At 44.5% G+C, this 15,659-nt stretch overlaps 1 protein-coding gene across 1 annotated transcript; it reads left to right on the forward strand.

Moving 5' to 3' along the window:
- Positions 1-439: 439 nt before the first annotated feature.
- On the forward strand, positions 440-4,736 carry zgc:171929 (uncharacterized protein LOC100124596 homolog). The gene is made up of 4 exons (XM_068744202.1): positions 440-539; positions 768-874; positions 1,925-2,114; positions 4,414-4,736. Exons 1-4 carry the CDS (start codon positions 440-442, stop codon positions 4,734-4,736), a joined length of 720 nt encoding a protein of 239 aa, XP_068600303.1.
- The last annotated feature ends 10,923 nt before the right edge of the window (positions 4,737-15,659 follow it).

Here is a 15,659-nt window from a genome sequence, read left to right on the forward strand (position 1 = left end):
TTCCTAGCAGTTAGGGCTGTGGCTGCTCTGTGCTTGTTCCTGTTACTCCGACCATGTCCTTTGTCTGGTTCCAGGGCTTGGTAGGGGAAAGATTTGCATGCCTCGGGCCACTTGAATGTGAACTTCTCTTGGTTCTCTCTACCTGACATGTAAAACCAGTGGGGGACCAGTTAAAAGTGTGCGCATGCACAGTCAACACAGGTGCACTTCAGTCAAAACACAGCCTTCTACCCCCCCTCTATACTGTTCTTAAAGCGTCACCACTCTTCCCAGAGAGTATTATGGAAATGAGTCCTGTGATTTTGCTGGAAGACTGTACCTACAGCCTATCGGGGGACAAGGGTTGGAGCAAGGGTGATGCAGTTCAGTTCAACGATCAGAGGCAGACAGTCAGAAAAAAGACAAGCAACAGCAGGAGAGGAATTAAAGAATCCACAGGATGCCGAAATCCTTCCTTGTGAAAAAGAAGCGTTTGCATGGCAGAGCATGGCAGTGGAAAGAAGCAGAGCAGCTGGACTGGAAAGAAGGAAATGCAGCAGGTAGGAATTTCAGCACTTTTAAGTTTAGTTTTAGATGTCAAAATAAACCACAATGCACAAACCTTTATTAACTTCTTGCTACTGATTAAAAAATATAATTTACTATTTACATGTTTATTTTTCTGCTGATTGAAAAAGCTTGGCAGCAGCACACTCTGCGACCTGCCGCTGAGCCCCGGCCGGAAGCAAGCTTGGTCGCAGCGGGAAGTAGAACGCCACTCCGTCCAGCTGGACGAGCAGGACCGGGGGCTGACGTGAGGCCAGGATGGGCCACAGTGATGCTTCGAGGCTCCTTTTACCATTCGAGTCCACTGGCACTGGCCAGCAGATCCAGGGTAACATTCAGCTCGTTCTTACCTCTGCCAAGGAAGTTATATTTTTGATGGTGTTTGTCTGTTTGTTAGCAGGATTACAGAAAAACTCAATTTACGGATTCAAGAATCAGATACAAATCAACTCTGATTCACTTTTACTTTCCATGGTTGGTGTATGAAGATACCAAGAACAATCTAGAACATTTTGGTGCTGATCCAGATCACCATGTGGACGGTGTAGATCCAGTTAGGAGGGGAATGAAGTGATCTTTATAGGGGGCGCTTACACCCTCCTCCTTGGATGGGCCCTAAATTATTCCTTCCATGCACCAGTTAGATATGTGTCATGTTTTATATGAGATTAATTCAAAGTGTATAGAAATAAAGCAGCTAGAAGTGTTGTGCGACCTCTGTATCGTAAGCGTGGATGCTGATCATAGAAATATTTAACACGCGCAACGGTTTAAAGTTATGAAGTCTCTGTGGAAAGAAGTTCCGACTTTGGCCGAATGAATCTGCAGACCTGGGTCAGTGGCTGTGAATGCTGGGGGCGGGGCAGGATGCGCCGGTGAGCACCGCCCGGCCCACTTAAAGCACAGCTCAAAGTCACACTATTACATCAGTTCCGCTGCTCGCTCTGTCCGGCTGCTTTGCAGCTTGTTGGAGGGCCGCCTGCACCTCACAACACCGCCGGCGGAGGTGGCGCCCCCTGGCCTTGTTGGCTGTGTGCGTATTATAACACAGTTTAGAGGGGAAATTCAAGAGGCCGGCCCGGCGGCCACGGGGCCAGCGGGCGTTGTGTGCTCTTCCAGAATGGACATGTGGCCAGTCCGCCCCTGTGCAAATGTAGCTTTCAAAAGCAGCCCAAATGTAGGCCAGGACAAGACATCAACTTGTATTGCCTTTCTGAGGTCTCACTAGATTTATGATGGGCCGCCCCAAAAACTACCTTGAGCTACTGTATGTTGTCTAATGGATCAAATCCTATTTAACAAGAATAGTTCACTTCCATAGCATTTCATTGTAGAAGAATCCATGATGTGATGTCATGCATTAATCTTTCCCTAACAGCCACGACCTCGAAGTTCTCCCGGTTCAGTGGACTTTGTATGCTCTGCGTGCCACAAGATATTCCCTCTGCAGCGCATGTTGACTCGCCACCTGAAGTGCCACAGCCTGGTTAAGAGGCATCCTTGTCGATTCTGTGGCAAAGGATTCAACGATACTTTCGACCTAAAGAGGCATATGCGAACACACACAGGTAAGAAATGAGCATGCTCCCAACCCACACACACACACACACACACACACAAAGTGTCTGTCTTTCCTTAACAAACAAGATCTATTTATTAGGTTTTTATTTTCACACTGTTTATATATTTCATATATTTTTATCATTTAATTTAAGGTTTTAGAAAATTTAGAAACTTACATCAATTACAATTTTGTGTTCAGAGTAAAACTCCATTGAATCGAAAATGCAATGAAAGTGCTGATCAGAACCGCTTAGCTCTGCATATACTGCACTGGATGGTAACTGCCTGCTAAAGAGGTTTTGATGTGATAGGCAATACATTTAGTCGCAGATAAAGAAAGTCCACGTTGAAACTGATTGTTGGGGGGGTGGCAGATGGGGCAGTCGTCCACAATGAGAATATCACAAATTATCTGGAGAATATAGAATTAATAGTGTGCATTGTAGGGAAGGGAATAGAAATTCTCCCGTTATTGACCGATTGGAATAATGATTCATAAGAGCCTGTCCAGCTGCTAACAGCAATGCGAATAGCAACCTGTAAGAAATAGTACTATGTACGCACACACTAAGGGATAACAGGATCGAGCTGTAGCTGTCACAGTCCAAGCGATGCAGGGAGATCTGAAGCGGTTTGGAGCGACGCAGCGGTTGGGTTCCAGAAAGTCCAACAAAGTGCTACGTCCCTGGCTAGGGGACAGCTTGTTAAAGGACAACGAATGATCGCACAATCCAAAAGGGATGTGGAAAAACCCAAACCAAACAGGAAGCTTCTCTCCAGGGTGAACTAAGGCCAAAATAACGAGTAATCTCCTCAACTATCGAAGCCCTGGGAGGAAACAAAAAGAAGCAAAGTGACGATCTCTAATCCAAACTGAAAGCTAACAGCAGGAGAAAACGAGTCAGCATAAATGACAGTTACACACTTCTGCTTCACTAACGCAGATCATATAAACAAAAGTGTTGCACGAGAACAATCCCCTCATGCACATTTTCACTTTGTCTCCACACTGTAGCACGAGGACGTCCTTCAGAATCATTCGAGTGTTGCATTTGAATCTTTTCATCCTAGTTGTCAGGAGGGTACGCGATCCAGATCCAGGGATGCCCTTGTGATTATTACCACCATAAAGGGGTTCCAGTGAACTGCATCAGAACTTCTCACAAACTCTGAAGTTGGAATACCTGTCGATCTAAACGATGTTCCAAGTAACTAACAGTTCATAAGTAACTTGATGTTTCAAAGTGCAACACTTTAGTGTGTCGACAATCATTCTCAGAATGAAGACACAGCTGTGACGTCTTTGTCAGTTTATTGGTGCTATAACAGCAGCTGACCACTAGAGGTCACCGGTGGGGTCTTTATTTGAGGCTTTGAAGCTTTTTCCGGCGCAATCAGGAAGAAGCCCCAAAAGCTTCACAAGGCTTCACCCGCCCATGATCTCTAACAATCCCTATCCAAAACTCACAACGAACAAGCACAGGCACTCCCGAACAGTCGATCCAGGGGGGGTGCCACGGCAGAGTGCAGGGAGGCTTGGGGACTGAGGAGGGTTCGGGGCTCGTTGACAGCCCATCAGGAACCAACTGTTGTTGTCAGGAGGCGGAGACTGTTAACCAGCCAGAGATGGTGTTGGAGACAGAGCGCTCACTCGAGAAAAACAGCAACAGAAGAAGAACACACAAGAACACAGTAAATCACCATGAGCAAAAAAGAAGAGTCACCTGGACTTGTTCAAGTTTGATCGAAGACGTTTCACCTTCATCCACGAGTCTTCTTCAGTTCTGAGGGACTGGGCGAGAGTTTAGATATTTATAGTCCGTTTGGAGCAGGAAACAAAGAGCGGACCGAAACCACCAAGGCAGATCAGACTCCCCAGGAGTATTAGCATTTGACTCTTCTTTTTTGCTCATCGTGATTTGCCATGACCTGGATGACTGAGAACCGACACAGACATCTTTCACACATGCTTAATACAGACACTCGCCGCTGGGGCCGCAACCGGAGGCACGATTACTCGCCATCGCAGTCGTGAGCAGAAGAGGTGGCCCGACCCTCTCAAGGGAGGCAAAAAGACGATATCACAGTCGAGTAGGGGGTGATCCTGATATTACAGCATGCCATTTTCATATGGCAAGGATTTCCAAAATATTCATAATCATATGTATTTAATTCTGTTTCTCGGTGCTCAATAACACAAAGACTTGTCACACAATGGCAAAGCTACCAATGTTTATTTAGATGTGTACGTGTGTTGACCCAAATGCAGGCCAAACAAAGCCTTTCCTCCCCTCCCTGCTGCAGGTATACGTCCCTACAAGTGCCAGCTGTGTGAGAAAGCCTTCACGCAACGCTGCTCGCTGGAGTCCCACATGAGGAAGATTCATGGCGTCCACCAGCAGTATGCGTACCGTCAGAGGCGCTCCAAGATCTTTGTTTGTGAAGATTGCGGCTACACTTCCACCCGCCCTGATGAGTACTTCCTCCATGTGCGACAGTGTCACCCTGGAAGTCCCGCCCTCCGCAGGTATTATCGCAGGCAGGCCCATGAGAACAGCAACTTTGCATCAGCAGAACAAAAAGCCAAACCCTATTGGCTGTACCCGTCTCCTGCTTACTATGTGTAGGGCTTGTTAAACTTCTGAGCTCCACTGTACACCATGTAGGAGTCATACGAGGAAGATATTATAATATAATATATATAGTTCAACCTTGTAACTACATATACTTTATGTTTAGCTTTAAGCTCGGTCTCTCTCTCCGTGTGTGTGTGTGGGTGTGTGTGTGTGTGTTTCAGACCTGTATGTGTGTAAATAAACTTGAGTGAAGAATTTCTGTTTTTATTTGTTAGAATTTAAATGCATGAAGATGTAAATTTTATGTGATGTATTATTACTTGAGGTGTGTTTTTCATTTTTAAAAGTTTAAAACCAACAGATATGGAGAGAAGTAAATCACTTTACAAGACAAAAACATGCTTTGAATTTCCAGAAAGATTATATTTGTTTTCAATACATTTGATTGGTTCATGAGAATCAGAAACAATACACTGAAATCTTGTACAATATTAGGCCTGTTATTTTCTCAGTTGTCGTGTATTATAAGTTATAAACCTAAACAATTGATGTATGTTAAAATAAATACATTTTGCCCAACATGATGCTGGCATCACCTTGTTCTGCTGACAGGACTGCATTTCGTGCAGCAACACGATTGCTTTGGGACTGCTCTTTATCAATGCCTCTACTTCCTGTTGTAACCCACTTGTGTGCTTATGTAAGATGATGCCCTCAGTCCCCTCAATCCCTGCATACCTGAATAAACACCTCCACAGATTTAGTGACACCCACAGCCACAACACTAGAGGGAGCTCAAACAACAACCTGATTACCCCCTCCTACAGGACTAACATGGGTATATCATCTTTTTACAATACTGCCCCCTAAGGGTGGAACTGTTTGACTCCTGCCCTCAAAACATGCACCTCTTTGGCCTCCTTCAAAACGGCCCTAAAAATACACCTTTCAGGGGGACAGAAACGGAGATAGTCATCACGACTCTCTCCGGATCAAACTCCCCCCCTCCTTTTTATGTCCACCTAAGTTGCCCATGTCTTTTTAATTTATTGTTATTTTGCAACAATTGAGTAATTTAATATTAGTTTTATTTGTATTGTTAAATTTGTACTGTTAAATGTCGATGATTTATGTACTAAGGACTTTAAACAGAAACAAGACCGATTGAGACAGAAATGAGGGACGCTGTCCTGCAGCATCTGTTTGAGACAGAAATGAGGGACGCTGTCCTGCAGCATCTGTTTGAGACAGAAATGAGGGACGCTGTCCTGCAGCATCTGTTTGAGACAGAAATGAGGGACGCTGTCCTGCAGCATCTGTTTGAGACAGAAATGAGGGACGCTGTCCTGCAGCATCTGTCTGAACCAAAGACTGTGTTTGGGAACTGCGTTAAAACTTTTTTTTTTGTTAAAGAACTATGTACAGCAAAAATAAAATTAAAGAACTCTAAGAGACGAGATCAGTGCAAAATAAAAAGTAAAAGTGTTTATCGTGCAACACTTGGAATGTGCCGATGAACACAACACATACGCACACTAGGGCTGCAGCAAGCGCACACAATCCCCTTTAATGCCCTATTAAGGCAGGACTAACTCATTAGGAGGTCCAGCTCTGTTCTGGGATGCCCTCCAGAATGTGTGGAGGGACTGGGTCAGAGGAGGATAACAGCCCAGCTGTCCTCTATGTCCACTAAAGCGACTCCCACCCCCTCCAACACACACTCACTGCACTGAGGAGTTCCATCAGTGGCAGCTTGCGACTCCCGAGGTGTGTGAAGGAGTCGTACCGCAGGCCATGCCTTCCTGCAGCTGCTAGACTGCAACACAAACCGCTCCTAATAATCTGCATAACACATGTTTAATTCATATTACTGGCCTTGCAGGCTCCTCCCACTTTGATCGTCACTTCTATAATCTGTGTTTGTCTTCTGTTCCTGCTGGAAGTCGGAATGTCCCCGTGCGGGACTAACATCCTGATCCAAAAATGATTTAAAATAATCTCCAAGCCGTGAAGCCGTTGCAGGAGACTGCTGCTCGCCGCCGTCGCTGCGCGGCCACGCCCTGCATCAAGGCTTCGCCTGTAATTGAAGGTGATGTTAAGCCTGTCAAGCTGGGCGGCTGCTTTGTGGCTGCACGTCAGTCTGGATGGGCTGCGTGTCACTGAGCACGACGTTTGGGTCAAATTAAAGGTGGAAGAAAAGGCAGAGCCTGTGACTGTTGGAGAGAAGGGCCGGAAGGCCGGAGACTTCCAAGGAGCCGCCTTTCACAGAGAACGTCTGCCGTTAAGGGTTCCTCAAGCCACAGCCAGGATGAGCTGCATCCCCGCATCACACAGGTAAGATACAGAGCAGCCTCACACAGGTAAGATACAGACCAGCCTCACACAGGTAAGATACAGAGCAGCCTCACACAGGTAAGATACAGACCTGCCTCACACAGGTAAGATACAGACCAGCCTCACACAGGTAAGATACAGACCTGCCTCACACAGGTAAGATACAGACCAGCCTCACACAGGTAAGATACAGACCTGCCTCACACAGGTAAGATACAGACCTGCCTCACACAGGTAAGATACAAAGCAGCCTCACACAGGTAAGATACAGACCAGCCTCACACAGGTAAGATACAGAGCAGCCTCACACAGGTAAGATACAGAGCAGCCTCACACAGGTAAGATACAGACCTGCCTCACACAGGTAAGATACAGACCTGCCTCACACAGGTAAGATACAGACCTGCCAAAATAACAATACATTAAAAATAAATTACACCACAGATGAAGAATTACAATAAATTAAAAAGACACATAATATGTACAACGTAGGTGGACCAAAAAGGAGGGGGGGGGGTTTGATCCGGAGAGAGTCGTGATGACTATCTCCGTTTCTGTCCCCCTGAAAGGTGTATTTTTAGGGCCTTTTTGAAGGAGGCCAAAGAGGTGCATGTTTTGAGGGCAGGAGTCAAACCGTTCCACCCTTAGGGGGCAGTATTGTTGCTGCATTGACTATTTTAAATGCCAATCCCATTTTGAGTTCTTTAACCCTGTTATTGATGTTTCAAAGGCTTTTCTCCTGTATTTATTTACGTATTTTGTAGTTCGGCAACAGACATTACAGAAAGTTATAAAATCGCATTACTTGAGGCAGCTGACATGAGTGCACAACCCCACAGGATAAAGTGCAGCACTGGTCGAGTGACGGGGGGGGGGGGCAGTTGTCTTCCCCTCTGTGTTCATATGCCTGGACTATAAGATGGAGCCTGTTAGCTCAGGTCATGCTAACAGAATGAAGAGAGGCTGGGAGGCAAAGAGTTTGTCAGTTTTATGCTTCAGCAACGGAAAGCTAATGTTGTGTTGAGCAACATTAGCTCAACACAACATTAGCTCAACACAACATTAGCTCAACACAACACGCTGGTTCGGAGGCACCAGGTTTGCTTCAGCCTGTTATGTAAAGTGCTTAACCTGCAGATTAGCAACGCAGATCTACCCTCTGTCCCAACACGTGGTCAACACCGCCCACATGGATTACTAGTGAGGGTGTCTGTGGCCAGATCTCTCTTTCCTCTGTTGTCTGTGGATTTTTTTTATGTAAGAAGATCGACATTTGATATCACAGAAATACCTGCAGCCCCCAAATCCGAGCAGCGACCACGACCCCGGTGACATCAAGGCGCTCCGTGCTTCTTATTAACAGCCGTCTGTTTGACATTTGTTGGGTTTTTAAAGGCAAAGTCAGAATACTTTTGTCTTTACATCACAGCGTGTTTATTTTTTTTATTAAGATGTCTTCATTTTCCGCCCCGCTTTGTCGTACCGAGTCGAACTGGAGCCCGTCCCAGCAGTCGACTGGCGAGAGGCGGGGCTACACCCTGGACAAGCCGCCAGTTCATCACGCGGCCACACACAGACAGACAACAGACTATCGTTTTGTTTTCAGGTCATTGGTGATATTCTTCGGATTAATATGTATCAGAGGCGTTTGCTACGTAAATCTTTGTATCCTGCAAATTCCAAACATTTATCCTCGTTACTATTTCTATATGATTGAATATCGTTATAGAGAAATAAACAATCACCTGTGAATAATGGTCTTGTGTGTGGCAGCCTCTGAAATCTGAGCGGCAGGTTTCGTTTCACGCTAACAGCAGACTCCTGCAACATGATCTCGTTCTGTGATTCCTCGTTCTACGTTATGTTATTAAGGGGAATCCACCATCTCATCACGTGCACTTATGTTGCCATAGCGATTATGAATGAAGACAAGGGGTTGGATAACGCCCCAAAGATAAACTATAACCCAGTTATATGTGTATGTGTATTTTGCAGTATGACTACAGTTCTCAATGGAGCGGAGCCGGAACTGGAGGAGAGTCCGGATCGGAGGAGAGGCAGCAGAGCGTACCAGGTACAACGTCGAAACCATTTTTTCGATAGGAAAGAAAGCTTCGATATAGGCCTAAAGTTGCTTAAAACAGTATTGTCAAGGTTCGGTTTCTTTAGAAGAGGTTGGACCACAGCATGTTTAAAAGCAGAAGGGAAGACACCTTCCTCCAGGGAGCAATTAGTAATTGTTAAAATGCCGGGTCCAACAGTGTTGAGAACCTCTTTTAAAAACTTAGTGGGAATCGAATCAATGCTGCAGGTTGTAGGTTTCATACCTGCGATGGTTTCAGTTAAAAAAGACAGTGAAACCGGTTCAAAGTTACTAAAATAACTGTCGATGTTACTGAAAGTATCTAAAACACGCGTTGGGGGGGGGTGATTTGTTCCCGAATGAGCTTGACTTTGTTCACAAAAAACTTTAAAAAATCCTCACACAGCTCTGAGGATGGGTTAATAAAATGACAGGAGGGGGGGCGTGTGACTGAATTTAAAACTTTAAAAAGAGCTCTGGGATTGTTGCTATGTGTTGAGATCAGGTTAGAATAAAACGATGCTCTTGCTTCTTTAACTGATGTCTGGTATGTTTTTAAAGCTTCTTTCCATATTTCATAAAACACAAGTAGACCAGATTTTTTCCATTTACGTTCTTTCCTCCTGTAGTCTCTCTTTAGTTCATTTAGGGCCTCATTTAGCCAGGGTTGTGGTGCTCTGTTTTCCTTATTGGTCTTGTATGGGGCGACAGAGTCCAGAATATCCTCACAAGTAGTGTTAAAAAGAGAGACCAGCTCCTCTATGTTAAAAGATATTTCATATGCCTGAGAACTGCGTTAACTTGTGTAAAAAGGGTAGAATATGTCACCTTTAATAAAATGTACTTGTTTTCCCAATAAACTTAAATTAATGTTGATTTGTAAGATATGAATGATGGTTGTCTGTCTAGTTTATTTTTGAGATCAGCATAAATCATGAAATGTGCTCGCTGCTCCAGATCTTTCCTGAAGCCAACATGAATGAAGATCTTCCAGGAGACCTCCTTTACAGGCGAGAGCGTCTGCCGTCTATCGTCGTGGAGACCACGGAGCTCGGCGTGCTGGGGACTGGGGAGCTGAGCCGGCATCCACCATGTCTGCTCAGAAATGTCATCGACCATGTGGAAGAAGAGGAGGCGGCGGCTCCCAGAGCCCATTTGGATGGAGAGCGACCTGAGGATGCTGGGATAGAAGAAAGGTAGAGTCTGACACGGCCTTTCATGTAGACCCATGCCTTTCAAGTGTTGCACAAAATTCAGGTCCGGTGAAATTTAATGTGTTTCACAGTTGGGAAAACACAGCGCCACCTACCAAAGTCAAAATGCATTGCTCCTATGGGGAGGGGTACGACGCAAACTTTGTTGTACAGCCACGAAATTCAATACAGACATGCGTCATGTCAGGCCATAAAAAAACATTATAATGGCCACGCCCCCAGACAAACACGAAGGCGGCCTTATTGTATTGAAATTTACAAGACTGCCGAGTCATGGTAGAACCGATGCTCCTCCGCGTTGAGAGGAGCCAGATGAGGTTTCCGTGCGGCGAAGCTCCAAACTTTAGGTAGAATGTTTGAGATTTTTCGTACATTAAAATGGCCCCCGTTCTCACGTACACACTCCAATCAAAACCAAATTTTGAACACGTATTGACCCTTCCTACCTGGACACCTTGAATGTTCAACTTTGACAATGGGCCCCACAGCGCCCCCTGCAGAACGAGAAATCAAATTGTACAGGGCGTCTGTTTGCCAGAAATGAATGAAATTTGGCAGAAGATTCCATCAAAAAAGCAAATTAGACCATGTCATTATTTTTTACAGTGTTGGCGTGGCGATGGCCGAAGTTCCTCATGTTATTCTAATGAGGCCGACACGACAATCTCCCATGATACAAAAATGACATATTACCATGGAAACGTCCCAAGTTTGCCACATAAATTCTGACACACATGCCGGTCGAAAAAGTCATTGACGCCCATGCTGGATTTTTTACACTGTTGCCATGGCGATGGCCAGCATGTCCCATATTATCCCAATACAGTTTTGACTAAACTGTGAGCTGCTAATGTAACTCAAATATAAACACTTATGAAATGCTCAGGACAAAAGCGGCGTGCGTCGGCTGGATCTTCATCAAAAGGTTCTAGATATCTTGGTGTCTTTATACACCAACCATGAAAAGTCAAAGTGAATCAGAGTTTATGTGTGTTTAAACTCTTGAATCCATAAATGGGTTTAATGTTAAAATGTAATATTTGTTCCTGACCTCATTCTGGATCAGATCCAGAAGACATTTTTCATGATAGTTCATATCGGACCCCTTTATGACTGGGATTCATGGTGAGTGAATATATTATATTTTACAATATGATTTTTTTAAAGCCAACATTATAAGAAAATAAGAAAATCCAGATCCAGAAAGTCCTTCGTACATAAATCATCGACATTTAACAATACAAATAAAACAAATATTAAATTACTAACGTGATGCAAAATAACAATAAAATAAAAATAAATTACTCCACAGATGCAAAATAACAATAAATTAAAAAGACACATAATATTTACAACGAAGGTGGACACGAAAGGGGGGGGGGGGTTGATCTGGAGAGAGTCGTGATGACTATCTCCGTTTCTGCCCCCTGAAAGGTGAAGATGAAAGGTGGATAGCTCTCTAAATTTGATGGGATCTAAATTAGACCAAGACCCACCTTCAGATTTCTTTACATCAAGATCCATCCAGTAGTTTTTCCTGTTAACAGACAGACAGACAAACAGCATCAAAAACAGAACCTCCTCGGTGCAGGTCCGGTAATAATTCTGTCAGATTCCTGTTGCATGAAGCAAATGATTGTGTAACACCATTTCCTCTGTGTAGCTCAGTCGTCAGGAAGTCTTCTATTGGGCCATCTCAGAGTCAACTGTCCCTCTCTCGGCTGACCCCACCTGCCTCCCCCACCCCCAATGAGGCCGCCCCACCCTGCCTGAGGAGCTGAATCGCAACCAGTGTGGACATTGAGATAGTTGAGATGTGTCCAAATGCAAAGCATGTCCACTGTCTTTCTGGGATGCTGCATCTGTTTGGGCCTGATGGAATATTGTCCGTGCTAAATGCTACCCTTTGCTCCCACAGCATTAGATAGTCAGTGCTTAAATCAAACCAGAGGAGGTTGAGAACCGATTCATTCAATATTGTGTGCAATCTAAAAGAAAATGTGCAATGATTCTCAAGCTGAAGTGTGTAAACAATGTCTTATTCCTCATCGGCACAATAAAATGTTTAGTTTTGTTATTTCTAAATATTCACGCTAATGCTGACGTCATTCTGTTGATGTTTGAATATGTATTTGTAGCAACGCATTGACAAGCTAAAGCCGCTAAGGACAGTCTGGCCGACCTGCAGCCTCGAAACACACCTCGATAACAAGAGGGCTGCGTCCTCGTCTGTGTTGTTGCATCAGAGACTGTGATTACAGCTCCTGACCTCCAGAGGGAAGCAGATTGACAGACTGTTAACAAAACATGACGCTCCATGAAATATGTTCAAAAATAAAAGTGATGGATTTTACACGTATTAAATGCAGGGTCTCTGTTTGTGACTTATTCTCATGTAATTATGAAATAACACTAAATCACTTTCACTTCACTTTAATAGCTTGTCCCTCGGAGGGCAATTTGGCTTGCAGCAGTCGAACATACTGTACATACTATGGACACATTGAAGCAGTGGCGGGCGGTCAGGGCCTGCAAGGCCTTCTCTGCTTGCCTAACATAACCAGAAATCAAGAATACATGATCATATTTATGATAAAATCAATTTAATTTTATGTATATATATATATATATTCTTCACATTCATGTTATATTATATTACAGTGATGTATTTTTAGGTGAGAGTTTTTATCCAATCAGAATTCAGCTAGCTTGTGTTGCCAGGCGGATTTCATAGTACCAGTGGCAAGTACTACCGTCGGAGACCTTCAGAATCAGCGCTGCTTGCCGTCTGTGTTGTGTGAGTGAAGGCGTAGAGTTGAGTTGATAGACAGTTGCGATAGCCAATCAGATCACGAGTTGGTGAAACAAGTCCTTCCTGCTTGTCTCACGTCACAACTCAATAACGCGTCCTGTGATTGGCTCTTAGAGTTGATAGACAGTTGCGATAGCCAATCAGATCACGAGTTGGTGAAAGTAAGGCCTTCCTGCCTGTGATTGGATACTCCGTGTGAGAGGGCAGCGCTAGGCATATTGCGTCATCAGCTAATCAGCTGGCACCGGTACGGCGTGACTGACCGAAGATAAAACCACAATTATTCCTGCGCTTTTAACCCACAATGGCCGAAGGAGGGGAAAGTGTGGATTTGGTTGTGGATATTCTTGAAAGGCCATTTTCAAGACGGACCTTTACAGAGAAGCTACTAGCTTCGGCTCACGAGAGCTAGCTTCAAGCTAGCTCCGGAGCTAGCTAACCTGTCCCGGGTGGGGAAAGGATTGGTACGCCGCTTCCAGGCTTCAAACTTTTGGTTACAGCTTCTGAGGGTCGCTGCAAATTGTTCTGCTGGGAATGCCTTTTGTTTGCAAGGGATGGATTTAATGTTTGGAGCAACACTGGATTTAGGAACTTTAAGAAAGGAGAATGGATTTTGTTTTCAGACGGGACAGCCGTTTTGGTGAGTACCGACATTTTATTTATTTAACATGATAATGAAATAAAATCACAGATATACCGTAAATGCAATGTGTGTAAATAATGTGGTGCGCCGGTGCAGCTGTGTGATTGTAGTGGAAGTACAACACGTTGTGTTGCAGTCTTTCTTATATTAAACTGCAAGTTTGCAATTTAAAGCTTCATGGTGGACTTTAAAACGTTTTGGAAAAATAATGTTAAATTCCCTTTTACTTATAGCTTTGATAGTACCACGTATAGTGGTAAGTTTTAATTGCTGATGCAGTTTATTGATTTTTAAATGCTCCTGTGTTGTACACGATTGAGGTGATGCAGCACCCAGTAGTGCGTAAGTGTGTGTTTGTACATTATTTCTAAAGCAGTGGTGTCATAAATGATGGTATTATGAGCGGTATTTATTCAAGTCGGACTAAGTAGGACTTCACTGAAGGCCTCGGTGTAAAATGCACCGCCCGCCACTGGTACATACTATGGACACATTCAAGGGACATATAAGACATAGGATTTGAGCAGCATCATTGTACACGTCTACAGGATATGAAAAATGAAAACAGTGCACAACAACAGGTTGTGGGTCCCGTGTTGGACTTTTGTCACTTTGTCACTTTGTGTATATATTTAGTTTAAGTTGAATGAGTGTGTGTTTGTTGTGTGCCTCGAGCTGGGACCTGAGTGCATGAGAGTGTCTGAATGACAATAAACATTTCTTGATTCTTGATTCTTGATTCTATAAAACGTTTACTGTTGTTTATTCTGCTGAGAAACTTAAAATAAATGCAAATAATTATTTGTTCATTTTATTTCGGCTTCTTAAATATCACATTCTACCCTTTATCCACAAGTTAACGCAGTTCTCAGACACTTATATGAAATATCTGTAACAGTCTTTGGTGCAAACAGCAAACAGATGCTGCAGGACAGCGTCCCTCATGTCTGTCTCAAACAGATGCTGCAGGACAGCGTCCCTCTTTTCTGTCTCAAACAGATGCTGCAGGACAGCGTCCCTCATTTCTGTCTCAAACAGATGCTGCAGGACTCGTCCCTCATTTCTGTCTCAAACAGATGCTGCAGGACAGCGTCCCTCTTTTCTGTCTCAAACAGATGCTGCAGGACAGCGTCCCTCTTTTCTGTCTCAAACAGATGCTGCAGGACAGCGTCCCTCTTTTCTGTCTCAAACAGATGCTGCAGGACAGCGTCCCTCATTTCTGTCTCAAACAGATGCTGCAGGACTCGTCCCTCATTTCTGTCTCAAACAGATGCTGCAGGACAGCGTCCCTCATTTCTGTCTCAAACAGATGCTGCAGGACAGCGTCCCTCTTTTCTGTCTCAAACAGATGCTGCAGGACAGCGTCCCTCTTTTCTGTCTCAAACAGATGCTGCAGGACAGCGTCCCTCATTTCTGTCTCAAACAGATGCTGCAGGACTCGTCCCTCATTTCTGTCTCAAACAGATGCTGCAGGACAGCGTCCCTCATTTCTGTCTCAAACAGATGCTGCAGGACAGCGTCCCTCATTTCTGTCTCAAACAGATGCTGCAGGACAGCGTCCCTCATTTCTGTCTCAAACAGATGCTGCAGGACAGCGTCCCTCATTTCTGTCTCAAACAGATGCTGCAGGACAGCGTCCCTCATTTCTGTCTCAAACAGATGCTGCAGGACAGCGTCCCTCATTTCTGTCTCAAACAGATGCTGCAGGACAGAGTCCCTCATTTCTGTCTCAAACAGATGCTGCAGGACAGCGTCCCTCATTTCTGTCTCAAACAGATGCTGCAGGACAGCGTCCCTCATTTCTGTCTCAAACAGATACTGCAGGACAGCGTCCCTCATTTCTGTCTCAAACAGATGCTGCAGGACAGCGTCCCTCATTTCTGTCTCA

Source organism: Brachionichthys hirsutus, chromosome 10, assembly GCF_040956055.1.
Source record: "Brachionichthys hirsutus isolate HB-005 chromosome 10, CSIRO-AGI_Bhir_v1, whole genome shotgun sequence".
Classification (NCBI taxonomy): Eukaryota; Metazoa; Chordata; class Actinopteri; order Lophiiformes; family Brachionichthyidae; genus Brachionichthys; species Brachionichthys hirsutus.

Bases quoted from the DNA above. Each gene is read 5' to 3' on its own strand.
- zgc:171929 (XM_068744202.1), top strand. From the start codon at position 440: ATGCCGAAATCCTTCCTTGTGAAAAAGAAGCGTTTGCATGGCAGAGCA. The intron at 540-767 runs GTAGGAATTTCA...CACTCCGTCCAG, and splicing joins GAAAGAAGGAAATGCAGCAG to CTGGACGAGCAGGACCGGGG. The intron at 875-1,924 runs GTAACATTCAGC...TTTCCCTAACAG, and splicing joins CACTGGCCAGCAGATCCAGG to CCACGACCTCGAAGTTCTCC.